The 21,982-nt window shown below is 52.3% G+C and overlaps 8 protein-coding genes across 8 annotated transcripts; 3 read left to right on the top strand and 5 right to left on the bottom strand.

Moving 5' to 3' along the window:
* Nucleotides 1-753: 753 nt before the first annotated feature.
* On the bottom strand, nucleotides 754-3,048 carry NCU09877 (hypothetical protein). Its single transcript, XM_953551.2, has 4 exons — nucleotides 2,434-3,048; nucleotides 2,092-2,369; nucleotides 1,889-2,030; nucleotides 754-1,824 (listed from the first exon to the last, which is right to left on the bottom strand). The coding sequence occupies exons 1-4, from the start codon at nucleotides 2,556-2,558 to the stop codon at nucleotides 1,095-1,097; spliced, it is 1,275 nt and encodes a 424-aa protein (XP_958644.2). The 5' UTR covers nucleotides 2,559-3,048; the 3' UTR covers nucleotides 754-1,094.
* A 342-nt stretch (nucleotides 3,049-3,390) lies between these two features.
* Nucleotides 3,391-5,448, top strand: NCU09878 (hypothetical protein). The gene is made up of 3 exons (XM_953552.2): nucleotides 3,391-3,723; nucleotides 3,791-4,186; nucleotides 4,258-5,448. Exons 1-3 carry the CDS (start codon nucleotides 3,553-3,555, stop codon nucleotides 4,930-4,932), a joined length of 1,242 nt encoding a protein of 413 aa, XP_958645.2. The 5' UTR covers nucleotides 3,391-3,552; the 3' UTR covers nucleotides 4,933-5,448.
* NCU09879 (hypothetical protein) lies at nucleotides 5,318-7,421 on the bottom strand. Its single transcript, XM_953553.2, has 2 exons — nucleotides 7,133-7,421; nucleotides 5,318-7,033 (listed from the first exon to the last, which is right to left on the bottom strand). Exons 1-2 carry the CDS (start codon nucleotides 7,233-7,235, stop codon nucleotides 5,412-5,414), a joined length of 1,725 nt encoding a protein of 574 aa, XP_958646.1. The 5' UTR covers nucleotides 7,236-7,421; the 3' UTR covers nucleotides 5,318-5,411.
* A 143-nt stretch (nucleotides 7,422-7,564) lies between these two features.
* Nucleotides 7,565-9,454, top strand: NCU09880 (small nuclear ribonucleoprotein SmG). Its single transcript, XM_953554.2, has 4 exons — nucleotides 7,565-7,708; nucleotides 7,850-7,921; nucleotides 7,981-8,055; nucleotides 8,115-9,454. The coding sequence occupies exons 1-4, from the start codon at nucleotides 7,679-7,681 to the stop codon at nucleotides 8,193-8,195; spliced, it is 258 nt and encodes an 85-aa protein (XP_958647.1). The 5' UTR covers nucleotides 7,565-7,678; the 3' UTR covers nucleotides 8,196-9,454.
* NCU10125 (hypothetical protein) lies at nucleotides 8,514-9,160 on the bottom strand (the record flags this gene model as incomplete). The annotated part of the gene is made up of 2 exons (XM_001727929.2): nucleotides 8,826-9,160; nucleotides 8,514-8,707 (listed from the first exon to the last, which is right to left on the bottom strand). The coding sequence occupies exons 1-2, from the start codon at nucleotides 9,148-9,150 to the stop codon at nucleotides 8,514-8,516; spliced, it is 519 nt and encodes a 172-aa protein (XP_001727981.1). The 5' UTR covers nucleotides 9,151-9,160.
* NCU09881 (hypothetical protein) lies at nucleotides 9,195-11,811 on the bottom strand. The gene is made up of 3 exons (XM_953555.2): nucleotides 11,089-11,811; nucleotides 10,354-11,028; nucleotides 9,195-10,271 (listed from the first exon to the last, which is right to left on the bottom strand). Exons 1-3 carry the CDS (start codon nucleotides 11,183-11,185, stop codon nucleotides 9,943-9,945), a joined length of 1,101 nt encoding a protein of 366 aa, XP_958648.1. The 5' UTR covers nucleotides 11,186-11,811; the 3' UTR covers nucleotides 9,195-9,942.
* Nucleotides 11,812-12,135: 324 nt separating this feature from the next.
* Nucleotides 12,136-15,103, top strand: NCU09882 (metacaspase-1A). The gene is made up of 4 exons (XM_953556.3): nucleotides 12,136-13,067; nucleotides 13,136-13,577; nucleotides 13,658-13,827; nucleotides 13,999-15,103. Exons 1-4 carry the CDS (start codon nucleotides 12,341-12,343, stop codon nucleotides 14,022-14,024), a joined length of 1,365 nt encoding a protein of 454 aa, XP_958649.2. The 5' UTR covers nucleotides 12,136-12,340; the 3' UTR covers nucleotides 14,025-15,103.
* Nucleotides 15,104-15,789: 686 nt separating this feature from the next.
* Nucleotides 15,790-19,036, bottom strand: NCU09883 (hypothetical protein). Its single transcript, XM_953557.3, has 3 exons — nucleotides 17,804-19,036; nucleotides 17,420-17,754; nucleotides 15,790-17,360 (listed from the first exon to the last, which is right to left on the bottom strand). The coding sequence occupies exons 1-3, from the start codon at nucleotides 18,365-18,367 to the stop codon at nucleotides 16,289-16,291; spliced, it is 1,971 nt and encodes a 656-aa protein (XP_958650.2). The 5' UTR covers nucleotides 18,368-19,036; the 3' UTR covers nucleotides 15,790-16,288.
* Nucleotides 19,037-21,982: the final 2,946 nt, after the last annotated feature.

The raw sequence follows: 21,982 nt of genomic DNA, 5'->3' as shown, positions 1-21,982 counted from the left end.
GTCAACTAGTTGACTCTACAATGTGAACTATGGTAGACGCTTGGAGTGCCACATGCTGCGCATCACCACAAGGAATCAACAGAAATCATCAATAAGGAAATGTAATTTCTACAAATTACACACACCTTCGCCGGGCAGACTCAGGTCTGCCAAATAAGAACAACGCCGTCATCCATTTCTAAACGGTCATAAAACGTGCACATTTTCCCATCAATACCACTAACATCGTAACCGCGAAACAGGCAACGGAGAACTCCTGCGTTTGAAACGTTGTATGTTTCCCGTAAGTTTATGAGACTTCTCTTTCACAATCTTGAAGCATTCTAAAATCACAAATATCGTAATCGTTTTTGCAAGAGCTTTTATTGGAGAGTGTTGAGTGTTGGTTCGGCCCTCCAAAGGTGGCAGATGGCCCCGGCCCGGCATGAACGACAATTACGCTATCAGACACTCGAGTCTTACTAGACGATCCGTCTACGGGCAATGTTCATACTATGATATAGCCGAGAAAGAATTCTGACATCCCCAAAGTAGATGTTAGATGATGCGAGAAGCTGTAAAGAAGAGGCCGGACCAAGCCGAAGTGCGTTGTGGTATAGTGTAGAAAACAGCTCTCGGCGCTGGAGGTAAGGATCCGGCCTTGGCAGCGAGCCCGGGTCTTGGCATTCCGTTACTACTTGTGATGATCGCCAAGCCCGGCTTCCGGGCCCCGAGCCACGCAAAACATGACACACAGCAATGCTCGACAGCGCTCAAGACACTCGGCGCGTTTGATTATTCAATTGATAGGCTGAGGAATACTATGTGATTCATTGTTGAAATCCATATCCCAAGCACTACCACTCCTGGTGTCTATTGTGGTATCTCTTCCGAAACTCAAACCCCTAGTCTGCCCGCTCTGTACAATTTTACCAAGCTGACCAACACAACTTGTCAAATTGCCATGCTTTTATCGAAGCCTATTCCACGTAACGCCGTCCCATGACAATGCTACACTCCAGCATGCTGATATAAAGAAATCAAAGAACTGAGAAGAAGGCTCCCATCGAAACAAAGACCTCCTCTGCCATTGTATCGCAACACAACATCTTGTGTTAACGGACCAAGGGGTGGACTTGCTTGTTCGTCAACCTCGTGACAGTAATCGTAAAGTTGTTGGGGTCGAAAGTTCGCGTCCCTGGGTTGTACCAAGCCGTGACGTATGCTGTTAACCAATGCTTCTTCGTCTCAAATTCGATCATACCGGCAAAGGCCATCGACCCGCGAGGTGGATCAGGTCGAATTGGTTTCCACACCTTCCTGTACGTCTTGGTGAATATCTCCCATGGGCTGAGCCCGATGAATTCCCGTAGCTGAGCCAAAGCCCATTCCTGATCCTTTTTCTCTTCGCCGGCCTTGGGCGGCTCTTTGCTGGGAGGGGGTCGATTCATGGTTGTAAGTATCCCCTTGTTCTGCGCAGCAGCGTCGGAATCCATACTCCTTGCCGAGACCAGGGCACCAGGGTCCTGCACATCCTCCGGTCGTTGTGTTGCCTGTCGTCGGATGTGGTCCATCATTCTCTGAACGTCACCAGTGACCGTCGAAGGCAGTCCAGTTGTTCCGGTTCCCTGAGCTCGTTGCACCGGGGGCTCCGAAGGGGTGAAAAGACCCGAAAGACCGAAAAACTGCGAAACCTCCATCGCTTTCTTCTTCGCAAGGGTGGTAGCGACGGCCCATAGCGACAACGCAACAGGCTTAGGCCAGAACAACCGCTCAGCTTTTTTTACCTGTGGCGACTCCATCGATATACTAGCCCATCCGATTTCATAAGGCGTAATCATGATTCTGCCATCCAAACGAAAAGTGTCAGCTCGACTCGAGCGCGCATGGGATTTGGTCTGAGACTTACCCGTAACGTTCGTATTCGGGAGGTGCGACCAAAGGATAAAATGCCTGGAGCCATGCTTTTTTGACATTCATTTCTGGTCCAACATAGTTTGTCAAGATTCGCTGATTCTTGAGCATCTTCAAGACCAGGCTGGCGATATCCTCTGTGTGCAATGTTAGTCTCCATATCCTTGCAACCAGATTCGTATGGTCGCTGCTACTAACCCTGAACTTGCTGTATCCGTTTCTGATCTTGTGCGAACTTGACGAACTCTTTCCACTCCGGACTGCGTGCCGAGTATGGCTCTGGCTTGAGTTTTTGCTCCGTTAGGGGAAAGGGGATGAAGACGTAATCCTCTTCTTCGTCATCCTCCTCTTCACCATGGCCACGGTCGCCGTCGAGATCATCCAAGGCGTTCGAAAGCATCCCTAGCACTTTCCTGTCGTAGTAATCGGCGCACACGTATATGGTAATACCCATGGCCAGGGTCCGGAAGATTCGCCTGCCAAAAAGTACCCATGTCAGCACGACATACCCAGGCCATCTGGGATTGCCAAAGGTATTACCTTCTGAAGGAGCCATGCCTGATCCGTACTCCTTGTACAACAATCGGCTGCCCATGTACCATGTATTTTGATAAATTTCGGGAGGCCATGAGTGACCTCATCGGTCGGAAGAGGCGCGATGCCATGTTGGATGACTGTGGCACGCCCAGCCGGCGGCCGAAGAGTTGGAAGGATCAAAGGTCGCGGCCGCTCGTATGCGCCGAAAAAATCAAATATGAGAAAAGAACGGCGAAACGGCCTCGGGCTTGACTGTGCTCGGCTTCGCTAGTAGCTCGTTGCGGGTTCGGGATGTGGGACTCCGAGGACAGGTAAAGGCGCGCAGATATGTAAGCCTGCTGAGGGGGGGTTCCCGTACTGGAAGGGAGCGGGCGGCAGACGATGTCGAGAATGGGTTCGTAGGCTTGTGACGATTGCGACAGCGGGACAGAAAGCCAATCTGAGAGATGGAAGTTGAAGACCGCGACCAGGCTACTAGTAGTTCCGGGGTCTGGTCGCGCCTCGAATTCCGGCAGAACGAAGATGGGGTAGGATCACAGTGCGAGGTTCGAGGGCCTTCTAGAGGTAAGCATCATATGCCTCTCCCTGCCAGCGGTTCAGAGACGCTTCAGTTGTTTGGTTCAGATGTTGGATGCCGCAGTGCAAACTGCTGTTCCCTTTTTGCACGCTGGTCCAACGATACCAACAGTGCGTTAGGGTAATGTGCTACTGTACTCTACCCGTTTTGTACAGGTACTGTACCGTCTGGCAGGTACTCGACTGACATCCCGGCGTCGGTCCTCCACATAGCGTTAGAGGTAGGTAGTAGCCAGTTGAGGGCAGCTGTCACGGTCGTGCTTCCCAGTGGACGGATGGGCTACTCTACCTCTAGTGGTACCAATGGCAGCGATGACCACTGCAATTTAGTGGGCGCATTCATGTCAGCCCAGGCTGGGCTGCTGGGGAACTTGTGGCAGTGGGGCCCGGACGGGATTCATCATTCATTCGGCAAGCTACCTTAGGTCCATCCAACTCCGACTTCCAGTCCATTGTGTCTCCGCCAGCGACTTTACAAACGTCACTGGGACACTCCTCATCCAACATTTATCACCGGCCGCATCGACCATTCGGCTGTTCTCAAATATGAGGTTCCTCACCAGTATAACTTTGGCAGCTCTCTCTGGGCTTGCTGCTGCTGCGTCACAGCAGAGTGCCGATGTCTTCATCCTTGATTCCAAGCAACAACAAGAACAATCATCCCGCGAAGTACCCCGGCTACCAAAAGAAGTCGTTCGCCATATCCTTCTCCAGAGGGCAAGTCAAACACACGTAACTCGGCGCGTAAAATACCTACCTAAGTCTGATCTAACCTGCGCAACAGGCATCTAGAGACAACTACGGCAGCGACCTTCGCGACATCCCTAGCTCTATCGATACCGAGGCCGCGATCAGCTTCATTGCAAAGTACGGCAAGAGTCCGGCACCTCTTTTCACCCAGACCGAGACGAATGATCCATCACAACTAGTTGTCATCCTCGAAGGCGTCACTGCCGAGAATGCTGGGCCTTTGAGGGATTCGCTCGCCAAGTCAAGCCAGCATGCCACCTTCGCCATTTCAGATCCGCCATCCAAGGTGGCCAATGATCGACTGATGTCGCTTTTCCAAAACCTGGGTATTGCTACGCCGGAGCAGTGCGACCTGGCCTCTGCCATCAACCCTGTCAATGGAGACTGCTGGACGGGCTCCTCGTCGGTGGTCAAGTATGATATTCAGAAGGTGCGTTACAAGCAGATAACACTTCTACACCCCTTGCTAGTTCAATAACCAACTCGACCTCTGTTTATTAGTCGCCCGAGGCCCTCGATACTCTCGTCGACAACCTGAACCGTCTCAACAAGTTCATCTCCTCCGGCGACCTCGAGGCCGTCCTCGTCCTAATGCCCGAGTCGAGCCGTTCCTCCAAGCTCAACCATTGGAGCGTCAAAGCCGCCACCGGCTCCTCCTCCGATCTCCGCCGTCGCTTCAACTCCGAGACCGTCATTGTCGACGATAGCGTCCGTGGCGCGAACGCTGCCGTCGCCCCGACTCAGCCTCCCCTCTCCCGCCCGACTAACAGTCACCTGCAGACCGCCGCTAAGAAGGCGATTCCGCAGTGCTTTACCTCGGAGAAGAGCTGCGTTGACCAGACGGGCAACTGCTCGGGCCACGGCACGTGCGTGGACAAGTGGGGAGGCAAGAATGGTAGTACCGAGGCTGGCGGAGCTAGCTGCTTCGTCTGCAAGTGCCTGGCTACTATGGACAGCCGCCCTGGGGCCCCAGGCAAGGCCTACAAGACTGTGCACTGGGGTGGTAACATGTGCCAGAAGGAGGACGTCAGCATGCAGTTCTGGCTTATTGCCGGGTCTACCATTGCCCTTGTCGGTGCCATCGCCTTCGCGATTGGACTGCTGTTCGATGTGGGCCAAGAGAAGATGCCCGGTGTTCTGGGCGCTGGTGTGGTTAGGGGGTCATCGACTAAGTAAGAGGTGAAGTGAATTGAGAATGGAGGGGTGAGGAAGCCCCTCGATAACGGATACAAACCGTCAAAAAGTTAACAACACCAAGACAAGATACAGAGAGCTATCGTATGCTTATTGATTAGATGTGGCGGGTATGGGGTGTATGGGGTGTGTGCGTGTGGTACAATCAGGCATCCTTAGACTGTTGGCTGGTTGCACCACTACTGATTTTACATTGTTTAAGGGCGTCAGCATCATTGGCAGGCAGGCAGTCAGGCAGGGATGGATTGAGACATGGTTAACGCAAATTACAAGCTAGGAGATGGCGTGGTTTCTTTTCCGGGCGATTTTCATGAAGACCTAGTATAAAACAGACATTGACAGTGGATGAAACTCGGGCTAAGTTTATAGGGGATACTGTTTGTTATTGAAGATGATGTCATTATTGTAAGCCCGTAGGACACAAGTCCGTTTGGCGTTTTTGGTCTAAGCTCATTGTCTCATTACATCGCCATCTCAGTGTCAATATCATCAGGCCCCTTTTCTTGCGTTGGCGTCCCAAAGCTTTCCAACCCTCTCTCCTTAGAAGTCGCAGCTAGATCCGCTGCAAGCCCAGGCGGCAATGGCCTCAAAGGCGACTGCGTGACAAACTTCAACGCATCACCAGACGTAGGCGCCCCCGAAGCAGCAACGGCACTTGCCACGGCCGTCACCGTAGCACCAGCAGCAGTAGCACCGGCAGCATCAGCACCACCCATGACAGCCTGATACTTGGCTCCCGCCTGGTTCAATATCTCCTGCACCTCCGTCTCCCTGGTCAATATCTCTTCCTTCTCCCTCTCCAGACTCTCTATCCTCGCCTTTCGCCGGCTCACCTCGTCTTCCAACCCCTGTACCAAACCCTTCATGCGCGCCAACACCTCCCCCAGCTCCGGAAGTGGTTTCATCTTGGGAATTTGATTCACTCCCCCAACCCCTCCTCCTCCTCCTCCTTCTTCGTCTGTCTCCATCAAGTCGTCTTCCGGCTTGTGCAGCCCGTCCATACCCGCCCGCCGCTGCGCGGCCTCGTACGCAGCCCGCCGCTCCGCCTCGCTGTCGTCGCTCTCGGCATCAGAACCGGCCTCCGCGGCCTGGATCATCTCCGCCATCTCCTGGCGGTGCCGCTTAGCGGCTTCGCGCTCGGCTTTGCGGCCCAGCGCAAGCGAGCCGTCAGTCACGAACTCGTCGTAGCCTTCACCTAGGTCTTCGTCTTCGGCTATGAGGCGCGATTCGGATTTCTTGGCCTTTTTGTTGAGACTCAACGTGATGCGTTTTCGGTCGTCGTTGTCGGAGTGGTCACTATCGTCGAGTGCGATGAAATCGTGTTCCTTGGCAAGGCGCGCGCGCCGCTCTTTGCGCTCGCGGATCTCGGCTTCGGTGAGGACATGGGCTGCTGGGGCATCGCCAGTGAGCGCTAGGGGCATGTCGCGGGATTGAACAATCATGGCGCCGTCAAGCTCAGAGGGGTCGAGGTCCATGGCGTCGCCCGTTGTCCCGGGCGCGGCAGATGCCTCCGGCAACGGTGCGCTGTGGGTTTTGAGGCTGTCGTCGTCATCGTCGTCGATGATGCTTAGCGAGGCGAGATTCTGTGGTGTGGCTGGCGTGGAGCTTTGGAGTTCTTCAAGGTATTCTTTGCTGTACCGAGGCTTCTCTTCGTCGGCGCCAAATGTGCCGAATCGTGCGGTCAGGGCGGACTTGCGAAGCGCGTTCTTCTCGGCAACTCGTTGGCTCAGCGACTTTTTGCTTGGGGCGCTGACCACGTCGCTGCTGGCAGTTGTTGTCGTATCATTGCCGCCATCTTCCGTGTCGCCCTCGCTGGCTCCGAATGATAGTTTTGAGATGCGCTTCTTCTTGCTGGAGACTGAGCGGCCGAAACCGGGCCGTACTACGAGCGGCACACCAGTGTCCTCCTCGGCTTCTGTTACCTCGGGTGCCGTACTTGTGCTGGTTGACGTAGGTTGGATTGCGTCGCCGCTGGTTTCTTGTGGATTATCGTTACCGTCGTTGATCTTGATCGTTCTTCGTAGTGACGAAGATTTAGTAGGCTTGCTGCGCCCAAACTTGGTCGGTCCTTGCGGTACTGGTTCTGTTCGAAGGCGTATCAGCTTGCTTGTTCTTTGGTTTGGTATCAGCACTGAGATTTTCTATGCTGGAAAGGGATGGGCATGGCCATATAGCAACTTACGTTCGTTCTTCGGCTCCTCTCCTCCAAGCACCGTAGGAAGGTCGCCATCCTCATCGTCAAAGGTCTGGATAATGCGTGGCTTGCGCTTTCCAAAAGAGCTCATTTTTGTGATGATCGACTTGAGTAAAGTGTAGAATGGAAGTAGGTTGTCTGACAGGGAGTTTGTAATACAGTGATGTAGTATTGAGGCGGGCGTGTTGTTTACAGGTAAGTTTGTAGTGCAAAAAGGTGTCCAGACAGCTAGGAAGCTTCGAAATGCACCCTGGAGAATGACGCTGGTGGGCGACTGGATGTCACCACTGCACTGAACACTGCAATCACCCAAAGACGGGCAACGCGAATTGCGGTTTCTTATCTTATCAGTGTCCCCACGTGATGGCCTGGCGGCCGAAAATCACTGGGGATGGTCGCGATTGCACGCGCTGCACAAGGCCCGCCTTCCAGGTTGTTTCAGTGGAGAGTTCCCAGCCAGAACGACGCCATTGCCATTCATTGCAGCAACTCTCTCGAGACCATCCCAGACAACCAACACAACCTCAAGATACAATGGCGCCCGCACAACCTGAACTGAAGAAGGTAAGAACTTACTCTTGGAGAATTGCCTTTCACGCTGAATGGCAGCTGGCTGGTCGAGACTATGCCATTGTCGCATCTCGAACTCCATGTTATTGTTTGTTTAGTATGGTGTAGTGAGCTAACCGACCACTTTCCAACCAGTACCTCGACAAGAGGCTCTTCGTCCAACTCAACGGCAGCCGCAAGGTCATTGGTGTTCTCCGTGGCTACGATGTACGAGATCTCCCCTTTACGAATTCGAACATGATGATTGACGGTTCGCGACGTCATAGGTCTTCTTGAACATTGTTTTGGACGATGCTGTTGAGGAGAAGGATGGTGGTGAGAAGGTCAAGCTTGGCATGGTGGTATGTTTATCATTGTAGAAAGGTGCTGACGTGTCTCCTGCTGACGAATGTGCACACAGACCATTCGTGGTAACTCCGTTGTGATGATGGAGGCTCTCGAGAGAATCGGCGGCGATGAGAGGGGAGGACAGCGCGGCTAATCAACAATCATCTTCTCGCAACACGATAAAACGACCCTGCGCATCTACAAACGCCTACATCAAAAGGCGAGGCATCGGAATAAGCGGATGGCAATTGACGGGATTTGACTATATACCAAGGCGATTTACACTTTACGACGACATCTACAGTGTTCCACGCGGTCTTGGACGGTGAAAAGCTAGGTGGGTTGGCTGGTACGGCGTTCAGTTTCACACGAGGCATGTATTCGGGAAAGCTGCATTATCTTCAACTTAGAAAGGGAAACATCTGCGGCGGTGGTCGAAGAAAAGATACCCAAAGGATTTTTTTGTTTTTCATCACGTACAGCTCTTCTCCGACAACAGCTGCTTCCACGTCTTCTCGTCATAACCGTCCACCATGCGGTCGCCGTACATCCGCACCCAGCCTCGAATCCCGCCCGTCATGACCTGCGACTGAAGATCGCCGCCTACTTCGTTGATATAGTCTTGCATCCAGGCGGCACATCGAGGGCCCCGACCAGCGGAGGAGCCTGGGGGAAGAAGCATCGGTGTTAGAGAGGGTCGGCGGTAGAGGTACGAGTTCAAAAGAGCATAGGATTGATTGGACTCTGTCCCAAGAGTCAATGACAGAGAAAGTCAAACACGTACCACAATAGAAGACCACCTTTTGGATCCCGGCCTGTTTGCACAAAGCGTACAAGCTCTTGCGCGTGGGGAAGAAGCTGTGGGCGGGCAGGTTGATTGATGAGCTGACAGTTCCCCCGGCGCAGTCTGTCCGGCGACAATCGACAAGCAGCAATCTGCGCGATTGGGGCATGTCATCGACATGTTCTTGCTGCTCAAGAAGCTCGAGGACAGTCTGGGGCTCGATATGGACCGGCGTCGAAGTTGGCTCTGGAAATGCTGCCCACCACGGTGTACCATCCTCGCGCCTAGCCATGCGCAAGCAGTGTTCGTGAACGTGTATCGTCATGTTGAGGCCGTTGCTGAGTTGGTTTCTCATTGACTGATTTCTTAGGTTAAGCGGAAGAAATGTACCGTTGATGCATTGTCCGGTATATGAAGGGCAGTCAGGGGTAAACTCTTTGTTTGCCACACTGGATTGGGGCGGCTCTGAGATCTAGTCACATCTTTCAGCAAGCCACGCCGCCAATACTCATCTCGCGGGACATGTCCTCGGCAGTCACGTCCTATCATAAATCACTTGTCTCGTACGATCGGATCCTCTGATGCCGTAGATGGGATACCGCATCCGGAGGTAGTCCTTCCTATCCTATTACTCCATGGAGTTTTTCAGGAGATCGCGGCTAAGGGGGGACGACAAGATGATTTCTTCACCAGCTCATCAACGCGACATACTGCCTGGTCTCGTCGCTTCTATGCAATTTAGTAACCATGAGCATGTTATTTTTCTTATTACCCATATTCATGCCCCTCGCCATTTACCCGTAGATAACTGATAGCTCCGACATCTTGGTTTACTCGGCCCGGCATATAGGGGGATATCACATAACGAATTGTTGAGGTGTGTAAGTTGCAGCACCAGGACACCTGCGACAAAGCGCACCAATCAATATACATGTCGTTGTATGGAAGATTGATAAAAGGTTAAACCACGGCGTTTATAAGGTATACAGTAGCAAGACGCTCCCTCCAACAGCCCAGCGACACCTGAGAGCTATTCTGATTTATACGTCACGGCGTAACTTCCACCAAAGAATGCCCACATCTCCCAAATCAGTCTGTGCTCGCTTCGTTGTTCCATTCATTCATCATAGTACTCCTCCTCGAGCTCCTCTTCATACTCCTCTCTCGCCTCCTCGAGCTCTTCCTGGTCACTACTGCTTGCAGAAGACGACTGTGCCTCTTCTAGAGCTTCCTCGTACTTCTCACGGGCGGAAGCAATCGACTCACGGTCACTCTGGTCGATCTCCTCACCATACACATTTGTCGTCGGGATGGGACCATCAAGAGGCGGGGGCGGAGCGCCGTAACCACCACCATAATCGCCACTGTAGCTATCACCGCCATAGGCCGCGGGAGGGGGCGGGGGAGGTGCGGCGCGGTGCTCATTGTCAGAGTCGGAGTCTTCGGCTACATGAAAGTGTTAATACAGCCATATATTCGTTGTAGCAAAGGTTCGCCATGGTGAAGAAGGGAGAGATGGAAAACTTACCCAGCTCATGAGCAAGAACAGCACCACCAACAGCACCAGCAGCCAGACCAGCAGCTGCGCCCATATACAAACCCTTGTTATCCTTCTTCTTCTTTTCTTCTTTTACCGGCTCGCCACCATATGCCTGCTGCTGGTCATGGCCGCCGTAGCCTTGTGGCGGCGGAGGCTGTTGATAACCACCATACTGTTGTCCACCACCGCCACTGTAGCCATAGTCGGGAACACCACCGTGACCTCCGCCGTACTGCTGCTGAGGAGGAGGATAAGAACCGTCACCTCCGTAGCCACGCAACTCTTGCTCACCACCACCGGCGAGCCTGGACCTCTCAAAGCCGGGGGCTTCCCACTGCGAGCGGCCAGTGGCCTCTTCAAGGTAGTACCATCTTTGATACTCGTCGTCCCATTTCGGCGTCCAGCCTGAGGGCAGGGGCGGCTTGTCGGATGGAGGGTTGTAAGGCGGCGCTGGCCTGGATTCGTAATTTGGAACGGGGGCGCCGGGAGGGGCAGTGTAGCCAGACTGTTGAGGGGAGTACTCTCCTTGATAGCCAGGCTGCTGAGGGGGAGGGTGCTGGTAGCTGCCGCCGTGGTATGGAGGCTGCGATTGTCCCTGAGGAGGCTGAGGAGAATATGATTGTTGTGGCGGCGGCTGGGGAGGGGGATAGTAGTCGCGCGAGCCTGGCAGATGGAGTTAGTGATGGGTTTTTGGCATGTGATGACGGTGTTGCGGGGACTTACCGGAGTAGCTTGCCGGCTGTTCCTCCTTCTTGTCGACGAGACCTAGCTTGCCTAGATCTTCAACAAGGTCTTTCTTGAGCTTCTTGAAGAACGACATGGCCACGATGATTCAGCTTGCTCTCTCTGGAGTTGGCTGCGGATTCTGTGGTGTAGCGGAGGGAGAAAAAGTGGAAGCTTCGAGGTTCGGGGGAAGGACGACGGGGGAAGTCAAATGAGCACGAGCACCTGCTGTGAGAACCTTCAGGGACAGACGGGCAGGTATGATTCAAGCAATAACTGTAACGAACCAAGGCTCGGCAGGGCACTAGACGTAGACCGAGATGGATATCCGACGAATACCGTATCAAACGCCATCCATGAACATCCGGCCTTATGCAGTGTAGGTAGAGGTATGTACGCAAGGGGGCACGCAGTGCTCGGCGTGTTGGCTGCCTCTCAGATAAATGCTCACAACAACATCGATCCCGTCATCTCCACCTGTTCCTGGGGTACCTCTATGTCTAGTAGGTAACTGTGCCATCCGTACATACCCCAAAGTGCCCCTCAAAGTGCCCCTCCTCCGCAAATCAAGGCCCCGTTCTTCATGCAAACACAAGCGGTATCACCATTGAAGCCAAGCACGACTTCCGCTTCAATATCTTGGCATGGTCGAGAATGGAAGGAGGAAGATGAGGAAGAAGTCTTGGAACGGAATGATGCGGAAGATGCCTGATGATGCATCCATTCATTGCCTTCACCAAGAAAATGCCACTATAGCCCGTGCCACATGTACCTAGAGGTACTTTATGTGTATAGCAGCAGCTGAATCGTGTCGGGAGCTCTTGCTTTTGCGGGTTTGAGGTTAGGTAAAATTCCCTGCTATAATCACTACTTCCCGTCGTTTCCGTTCCAGGAACTCCGTTGGGTGCTATGGCAGCATGGAATCCATGGGAGGCAACCGGCAAACCCCACACTGCAGGCTCATGGTGCAGCGGGATGACGCGGTTTCAGGGACCCCATCACGGTTCCAGCTTAGCGTGTGAGACACTGGACACGGCAGCGCTGAACAGAAATAACAAAACGAACAGAACACATTGACTTCCGGGCCTCTCTCCCCAAAAAGATAATACATACAATACGACCTGGGCCTCGGACTTCCATAACAGATCCTCGAGTCTCTCCCAGATCCTCTCTGCCTTCTCTCCACGCGCTTCCCTCTTCCCCATCTATGCGAATCCTTCCTTCATCGATCACCATCTGATCTTCACCACCAATGTCGTACGGATACCCTGGGCAAGGCTACGGCCCCGGTGGGGGACACCACCAACCTCCCCCTCCTCAGTGGGATGGCCAGCAGCAACACCACCATCAGGGAGGCTATGGCTACTCTAATCCGGGACAGGGCCAGTACAACCCTCAGCCTCCTCAGGACCAGGGCTACGGGGGATATCACCAACAACCTCCTCAGCAGTATCAGCAAGGCAGCTACAACCAGGGACAGTATCCCCCACAGGGCGGATATGGGGGACCTTACGGACAGCAGCAACAACACCATCAGCAGGGACATTCCCAACGCCCCCCTGGTCCTCCTCCCGATGGCTATGATATCTATGGCTACCCAATCGGCTCTGGTCACCAGACTCGTAATCAGGGTTCCCACGAGATTCACGAGATTCCCTCGGGCACACAGCAGTTCGGTCATGGTGCTCCTGAAGGCTATGGCTTCCAATACTCAAACTGCTCGGGTCGCCGCAAGGCATTGCTGATTGGCATCAACTACTTGGGCCAGGATGCCGAGTTGCACGGCTGCATCAACGACACCAAGAACGTCTCCGCCTTCCTTGTCGAGAACTATGGCTATAAGCGCGAGGACATGGTCATCCTTACCGATGACGCCACAAACCCCCTCTTGCAGCCGACAAAGGAGAACATTCTTCGTGCGATGCAGTGGTTAGTTGCTGGTGCTCAGCCCAACGATGCCTTGTTCTTGCATTACTCCGGTCAGTTAACCTTCCCTTCTGAACTATACCCGTGTGCTCCCACTGACTAGGTAGCCAACCACCGACAGGCCATGGTGGGCAGACTAAAGATACCGACGGCGATGAGGACGACGGCTATGATGAGGTCATCTACCCTGTTGACTTCAAGACCGCCGGCCACATCGTCGACGATCAAATTCACGATACCGTCGTGAAGCCTCTCCAACCCGGTGTGCGATTGACTGCCATCTTTGACAGCTGCCACTCTGGCTCCGTTCTTGATCTGCCCTATATCTACAGCACCAAGGGCGTCATCAAGGAGCCCAACCTTGCCAAGGAGGCTGGTCAGGGTCTGCTTGCGGCTGTTGGCTCATATGCTCGTGGCGATATTGGAGGCATGGCCAGCAGCCTGTTCTCTGTCGCTAAAACAGCGTTTGGCGGCGGCAATGAGGCCTATGAGCGCACCAAGCGGACAAAGACATCGCCTGCCGATGTTATCATGTGGAGTGGTAGCAAGGACGATCAGACTTCGTATGTTGCCATCTTTCCCCTTTGGCGACTTCAGTTTAGGCGTGTGTGGAATCCAAAAAAAATGCTGACAATTCTTTCAGGGCCGACGCGACAATCGCGTCCCAAGCTACGGGAGCCATGTCTTGGGCCTTTATCACCGCCATTAAGGCGAATCCCAAGCAAAGCTACGTGCAGCTGCTCAACAGCATCCGCGATGTGCTCGAGACTAAGTATACACAGAAGCCTCAGCTCTCCAGCAGTCACCCAATCGGTACGTTTTGCCTGGTGCCCACCCGCCCCCCTTTTCACTGCGTCTTTGATGTTGCCATTGATGAAGCCAAGTGCTCATGACATGAAACACGCTGGCTCGGCGTCTCTCAACTTACCTATCCTATCTCAAGCCAAGAGAACCAAGACACTAACAAGTTGCGAAATTATATAGACGTCGACATGCTCTTCGTCATGTGATTTCGTCGGTAATAAGCCGGCCTCTCTTTCTTCAGCTGAGCAGTTTGTCGGCTCGCTCCGCATCAATGTCCATCCTTTCTTGTCCACGTTGCTCTCTCTCGCTTCGGCCGACTTGCATTATCGGATCGAATAATGCCGATCTGGTGAGAGAGGAGCACAGAGAGAGCCGAGAGAGAGGCCCCCGAGGTTCGCGAACGTGGCACTCATTGTGCATGTGGGTCGCCCTGTCGATCTGCTGCTCAATTCTGTTAAGGGGCATTGGGGGGGGGGGGGTCGTCAGAAATTCTAAGCCCCTGGAGATCGGCAGCTGTTCGTACCCCCCTCCTAACGGAATTCAGTTGAAGAAGATCAGCAGCCACTCGAACAGGACCGCAGGGGACAAGGTCAAGGGGACACACAAAGGCTATATTTCCCTCACTCAAACTTATCAGCTGAAACCAAGGGTCCAATTCGCGACCGGGAAGGGAAGAAAGAAAGGAAACAACGCAACTTCCCAAAACTTGGAAGAGGATGGGGATCTTGATTTTGGTATTGGAAAGCCACGGGGGTGAATGACTTTGGGCTGCAACTTCAAGCTTGGCCCATTTCCTCGGGGACCTGCTTTGTGGATCAGAGCATGGGGGCCACATGGCATGGACGCCGACCGATTTCCTGGTAGCTGGAGTCTAGGAAGAAAAAAAACAAGAGAAGAGAAAAAGAAAAAATATAGGAAAAAAAGAAAGAAAAAAAAAGAGTAAACAAGGTGCGGTTGGGCTCGTTTATTGGGGGAGAAGTTCAATACACAATCCTGGAGCATTCAAATCTTTCTGTCCCGTCGCTATGTCCCATGTGGTGGTTATGGTCGAAAAGCGCCTAATTCTTTTTCCATTTTCTTTCCTTTTTTTCTTTTCTTTTTTCTTCTTCTTTTTTTTTCACTCTCTTACAGGAGCCCAGTAGCGTAGGTGGAGATGGAGATTTGTGAATACGACATATGATCTTCGGTGTCTGTCCCCCGGTCAAAGTTCATGCCAAACAATTTCTCCATCGTCGTCTTGGTGTGTTATCAGTGCAATGTAGTCGAGTGGTCTTTGGGTGTGAACGATTTTGTACTGTGTTGCTGTGTAGTAAGTACTTAGCTTGATCCACAGCACTAGTATGAGTATGACTGCTCGTGCTAATACTATAGTGAGTGTATTTCGAGATCACTGCAGAACTATTGGTCATCTTTTGGTGGTGTTTTGGTTTCAACTGGGTATTACACACTTCAGCCCGTGACAACATGGAGATTGAGATGCAGGTTTTCATGGGCTGACATGGTCGAAGCCGTCTTATGTGTGAGTCTGTCTGTCTGTATTTGTTGTACACGCATTCTGGCCTTGTCCTTGTCCTCGCTTCACGGCTCACACCACAAATACGGATGTGGGAAGAGGAAAAGGGGGATTGTTGTTGTAGGAGTAGCAGGATGAGGATATGGCACTGTGGAAGGAAAATCCATCTCGCGCTTAATTACACATATCTTGTTGCTTGAAAATTTTGCTTGTTTTGAACCTTAAGATGCTACTTTGTTTTCCTTCCTCCCATTTGACTAACCATCCAAAAAAAGTGGCTAGTCCAGATACCCGGTCTTACTTTACATACACTCCGTATAATACAGGCAGACACATACAACTTGGTTTTAGATATTATACACTAGGTAATCAGACCACAAGGATGAACATGAGATAATAATGATAGAATGATGGGTATATTGAAAGAGTGAAAAAAAAAAAAAAAAAAAAAAAAGAAAGGTGATGTGAGTTTGAAGGACGTTAAGAGAGGTAAGCAGATATAGAGATAAGGAAGACAACTGGTTGGGGAGAAAGGGGCAAAGAAAGCCGCACAGTCCAATATAGTATGATGATAAAGAAAGAAATGAGGAGAGGGATGTAAAAGAATGTAGTAGGGGTGATCAAAGTGGTATTACACAAGTTTCGACACGTGGTTGGGAATATGCTGGCTGTTCTTCTTTTGGTTCTTCAGCCAGCCCAAACTCATCAAAATCACATAACCACATCCGTTGTTGTACATGATAAGACATAAACATAGTGAGAGAAGATTGGGATTGGTGGGGGGCGGTGGCGAGCAAGGGTAACTGCTTGCTTCTTGCTGGGTAAGGTAGGTGGAATAAAGATTGTTGGAAGATTTGTTCTGGGGATAACATTAACGATAGTATTTCTCATTCAAATGATGTGAGTTATTCCTTTTTTCTTTTTTTTTCTTTTTTTCTTTGGTGTGTGTGTTGTCCTTCAAGCCCGAATAAGCGGCTTCAAGAAGCCCAGTGCCTTGTGAAGACTCTTCCTGCTCCTTACGGTTTCATCCTGTGAAACGAAAGAATCCCCAGAGTCTCGCCTTTCGCGGACGTACTTGGGCCACGTGTTTGTAAGCACGAGGTACTTGATGCTAGACTGAGCAGCATCGAAGACGGCAGCGTCAAAGGTTTGTGGGATATCGCCCGAGTAGTAGTGAGCTGCGTTACGGGGATGCGTGGCATGGGAGGTTGGTGGTGGGTCATCAAGGGGAAGGGTTTCTACAGACTTGAATTCACCCATGGGAGTCATGGACACCGCTAGCGAGTCTGACTTGGAGACAATGTTGACCTCGCTGTCGTTTGTGGGCTGGTTTGATCCGGACCAGTCAACTTCCGCGAAGGGTGTAGCTCCACCGCGGTTGATATCTCCGTACATGTTCCTAGCGGCACGCTCGAAGATACCCTCAAGCTTACGCAACTCGTGCCACGCAATGTTGATAGGAAACTCGGCGTCTCTGGTGCTAATGAACTCGGCATAAATACGGAGCGCCTTGGTAAACTGCTGCCGGACAACATCCGGCTCGGCGTTGTGACGGTTGCGGACGAAAGGAGGCGGCAGAGCGGCCTTCCACTCAGCCACAGCAGTGAGGAAAGCAATGTTCTCACCCGAGAAATCGCGGCGAGCAGAGAACTGGCGAAGAGGCTCCGGGTTCTTTTCGAGAACGTGCTCAAGAGCGGACATTGTGAGAACGCTATCATCAGTGGCGTTCTTGAAGTCTGGCTGAGATGCCTGGCCCATCTCCATAGTCGAAAGCTTCTTCCATGAATCTCTGACTCCGCTAGTGAAATGGTGTTCTCCAACCTTGGTTGAGGTTGGGCTGAGAGTAGGTCCACTATTTTCGCTGCCCCTACGCTCGGCATTGCTGTCGCCGTTACGGGCACGCAACTTCTTTGACTCCCAAGTAGCGATCGAATCAAGTGTCTCCTGACGCAGGTTGTTGTGCCTGCGAACTTGCCAGCAAGGGACAAAGATGGTGAAAATCTCCATGAACATGATGGAGAGAGCGATCCTGTTTGAACCAAAATTTAGATATTGCCATCAGGTGAGGGGGGAAAGCGCTGGACATACCATTGAGGAGGTACGAAAACCGCGTTGACCGGGGCCATACCGGGAACGTAAAGAGCAATGAGCCACATAGGAGCCGCAGGCAAGCCAGCAATGCAGCAAGCCATGGTCTGGAGCTGCCAACCGTGGGTGTCATGGATACCACGAGACTTCCAGAGAATGATGGGAGCAATAACCCAAGCCCAAAGAAACTGCCAGAACAGCGAAGGCCACCACTCCCAACCTCTGCCTTGCTGCATGGCAATCTCCATAGGAGTTCCGCTCACCTCAGTACCAGGGATACCAAAGCTGGGGTGGAACTTGCGCGAGATCATGTAGATGAAGATAACAACAAAAAGCTAAACTAGGTTAGACAAAGGCCGTACGGGCTCTAATGGTACTACTCACCTGAACGATCATGCCAATGGTAACACAGGCAAACATCCTCTTGGAATAGTCCATCTTGCGCAAGCGGGCGATAAAGGTAAGCTTCTGTGGCGGTTGTTGCGCATGCTTTTCGTCGAATCGAGACTCCATCTGGCTCAGTGGGCGAGCATACCGAGCCTGTGCCCTTGCGACATGAAGGAACTGACTGTTACCGGCTTGGAAAAGGGCGATGCCGAAAGGAAACCAGATGCTCATGATCCAGAACTCGGCGACTTCGGGGGCCATGGGTCCGATACTGTAGCCCAGCTGAACAGAGATCCAGTAGAGATGGAGAAGTGTGATACCAGCAAAACTGAGAGCAAGACCGCGTATTCTGAGAGTTGGGAGATCACGCTTGAGCCAGAGGAAGACCATGCCAGCCACCACCGCGGTCGTCCAGATAGCACCCCATACAATCCACCAAATACCAATGGCATTGAGTCTTGGTCCAGGCTTGGTGTCGGGAGTGGTACCAAATTCGGAGCCTACAACCTGAGCCTGGGCAGCGGAGAAGTCGGCTCGTTGTAGGAGGCGTGGGACAAACATGATGTCGGATGTTATATTGTCAACGTCGAGACGAGCGGAGTGGGTTACGGATATGGGTCGAAGCGACTCGGAGTGTCGTCAAGACACGTGGGAGGCGTAACCACTGAAGCGCAGTGTCATCTAGCAGTGTTGAGTGGTTGGTGCCCGATCAGTAGTAGTTGGTGTTGATGTTTGTTGAAGCGAGCGTAGTGAGCAGGTAGGCAAGCCAGGTGGGTTTTGTATCCTCCGAGGCCTTAGAGCCGGACCCGTAAGCAGAACGATAAAAGAGCGACTTGAGCTGGACGTAACACGAGTAAAGAGAGTGTGATGGTGTGCGGCTCAGCTCACGATCTGTAAGACCAAAAACAGATGTGATGAGATGCACGGAGTATGTATGAAGTAGTCCCCGGGGCGATGCCGAGAGAGATGGGAGAACTTGAGCAAGCCACATCCGAGGACGGGCACATGAATGATAGATTTACTGCTTCTGCGAACAATTGTGTGCAAGCCAGCTCGGCAAATGATGTCCAGGATAGCCCCAGGATGCCAGGATGTGCACGATGTTGCAGGATAAGTTTGCAAGTAGTGTGGTGGTAGGGGGAGTGTAGATCCCGCGGGATACCTCTAGTGTATTTCCACTTCTTCTTGGAGCGCAGGGGGCCCAGTGCGTAGGTAGGAGGTAGGTAAACCTGCATTTCAGCTCACGATCCCAGCCCATTCCCAGCTTCACTCATTGCGCCCGCCCAGCTATCCGAACGTAGGATGTAGTGAGTCTACTATCTCGTAAGACATATTGGTGTCTGCTACGCCAATCACCACCTTGACCAGCTTGTGCCTACTTGGCTGTTTCGGTCTTTCCACAGGAAAAAAAAAAAAAAAAAAAAAAAAAAAAAAAAAAAAAAGCCAAGCGCGCCGCAGGTACCGTGAAAGTGTGGACGATGGAGGGACACTTGACCCATTAGAGCAGGTGGGGGCAACAGAGTCAGAGACATTTCTAGACAAGCAGGTCAACGGCCCGAACAGGAATATCCAAATACATAGTGGGTGAAAGCAGTATAGTGCTAACAAGAGGAGAGCACTTGAGCCTGTGATTGCAGATCGTTTCATCTCTCTGCCCAAAGCTCCATCATCACATTTGCTGGTTCCCATGTGCCCAGTGGGCCCCCCTTTCGCCATGTCCAGAGCTCCAGAGCGCCAGAAAGCGTGAGCCCAAGGCGCTGGCTTGTTGGTCGGCAGATGGCTTGCAGAGGGCAACGTGGGTTAGCACCTGTGAGCAACGCTTCTCCACATGGATGTCGAGCACTGTGGGGATGGTGTTGACATGGTTGCTAAGTTGAAGACCCTGATGTCGAAGAAATAAGACAACAGAGAGACGGACTTTCTCCAGGGACAGGGCATAAGATGGCGCCGAGCAATGGCGAGAAGGGCGAGAGAGAGTCGTCGGTGCTGGGTCGGAGATGATGGATCAACCAGACAGGGGAACATGATTCAAGACCAAACTGCGAGCCCAGAACCACTCACCACAGCAAACCCTCAGAGACACCCTCCTGGCACACACTCGACCAGAAAAAACCATGGTCGACTCGGCAAGTGTTTCTCCCTGGCTGGCGCGCTAAGCTTATTGTGTCGACAGTGGATTTCCACAGCGCTCTTTGGCTTTGTCGATCGCCATTCCAGCGCGCCGGCGACTGCGCGGTCTTGGAGAGGCTCTTGAGCATCACGTTTCCTTTTTTGAAAGAGGGACGTCGTAAGTAGGGATCGTGTCTTGGTTTGGGAGAACCTTGATGGTTTTAGCGTTGCTGAAATAAAGGGTCCTCTGCTCATTCAACCATGAGCAAGCGTTCTTGGCTGAATTCACGGGCTGTGTTCAGAGGGAGCGTCCATTTGAGGGTGCTGATGTTGGGCGGCCTTGCCGGGGGCGGCGGGGAGAGTTTTGCTGATTAGGTAGGTCAAGGTGTCTTTGCTGAGTGACAGGCTCGGGGTCAAGAAAGGGTACATAGTGCCTCTACTGTCATTGAGGTTCTTATGAGCAGGGTGAATGCGTGCGAGCCATGTGGTTTCCGATTCCAGAGGATGTGTGTGTGTGTGTGTGGTTTGGGAGGGAAAAGCACCTCAATCAGGGCAGCTCGTTGTCGTTCGTCCGGAGTTTCAAGCTTGTCACCTGCTGCCGTTATCAGCACCTGTCAAGCTTGCTTATTGGCTCCGTTTGGGTTCGTTTGATATTCGTGGCCCGGGTCTGTGGGACAGGGAAACAACAACCAACAGAGCTTGGCAACCAAGACCGAATGCTGCCAGGGATCATCGCACCTTCTGTTTTTCGTAGGGACTAGGCCACTTGCCCGCTACACACCATGGTACAGGGCACTTGCCTTCTGGCTTCGGCGGCGTCGGCTCACCTTCAGGGATGTCGCGCGAGTTTGTTAGTGCACTCCTCCTTTCCTCCATACAATTTCCCCCTTGAGGTTGGATCCCTTCAGTCCCGTCCCTTCCTCACTCAGCCCTCACACTTGGCTCTTGCCCTCTATCTCGCCAACGAACCGCCCGCGACGAGGAGCATCCGCCGACAATCGAGAGGAAATCACTGACAACACACCTCTACCGGCATCTACAAACCTACTTAGTTAGCGCGGTGAACTACAAAGTAGTGATAACTATATCTCCCGTACGAAAAAAAAACGACTTCTTGCTGACCACGATTCCCCTGATTATTGTAAGGTGGCAGTACTACGCTAGCAAATTATATGCCGACAGAGTTCGGTTTCTTCTTGCCGTCCGGGGCTCCATCTTGATCCAGCTTGCTGGCAAGATCGGGCCTAGATCGAGAGCGAGGTGGAATCCCTCATTTGCTTTGCGGGGGTGACATCCATCTCCTTACGTCAGACGTTTTTTCTTCTTCCTCTGCTGAAGATGCTAAAACCCATGTCGTCGACCTTGCAATTTCGTGACCGGCTATGGGGGTCTGGCTTTTTCGGCGGATCAACAAGCATGACACCACCAAGCGAGCTTTCCCATTGCCTCACCTCGTGACTCTGCCATTGTTATCAGTCCAAATTTGGCCCCTCCAAAAAAACCGTTCGAGCCGTTGTAACTGCTAGTGCACTACGCTGTATGTTTCGTTTCTCTTCCCTTTTGATGCCTACAATTTATCTGCGGATGCAGGCGGGTGGACCCGTCCCCCCTCCCCTCCCCTCCCCTCCCCCCTGTGACGTAAGGTATCCAAGTGTGAGACATGGCAATGCCCGTAACTGCAAATGTGATATGGCTTCTCTTTTGTATCACACCAAACTCCATCATGGAAAATATCTACCAAATGCTGCTCTCGTCCCTTGTTATTTATTTCCAACCAACTCGGAGATCCCACCACATCTACGGATTTACTGGCTACCGAGCTGTGAATGATCTGCTCCATCGATGTGATACTGATCGCAAATCCCCACGTCCTGTACACGATGATCTACGCAGAGCACGGGGTATGTACGATATGAGGCGAATCACGATGCGCTCTCCGATGCAACACAAGGTGAAAGGATCAAAATGAGGTCTTTGCTGAAGCCCCGGATTCTCGTATTGCTCCAGGTTGGTAGATTTCGTTCCCTTTTCTCGCCTTCCCCAAATCTTTGTAACCCCGGCGACCCA

The sequence above is a fragment of the Neurospora crassa genome, linkage group I, assembly GCF_000182925.2.
Source record: "Neurospora crassa OR74A linkage group I, whole genome shotgun sequence".
Lineage (NCBI taxonomy): Eukaryota > Fungi > Ascomycota > Sordariomycetes > Sordariales > Sordariaceae > Neurospora > Neurospora crassa.
The sequence above is the reverse complement of the archived record's forward strand: the minus strand, read 5'-3'. Positions and strand labels throughout refer to the sequence as shown.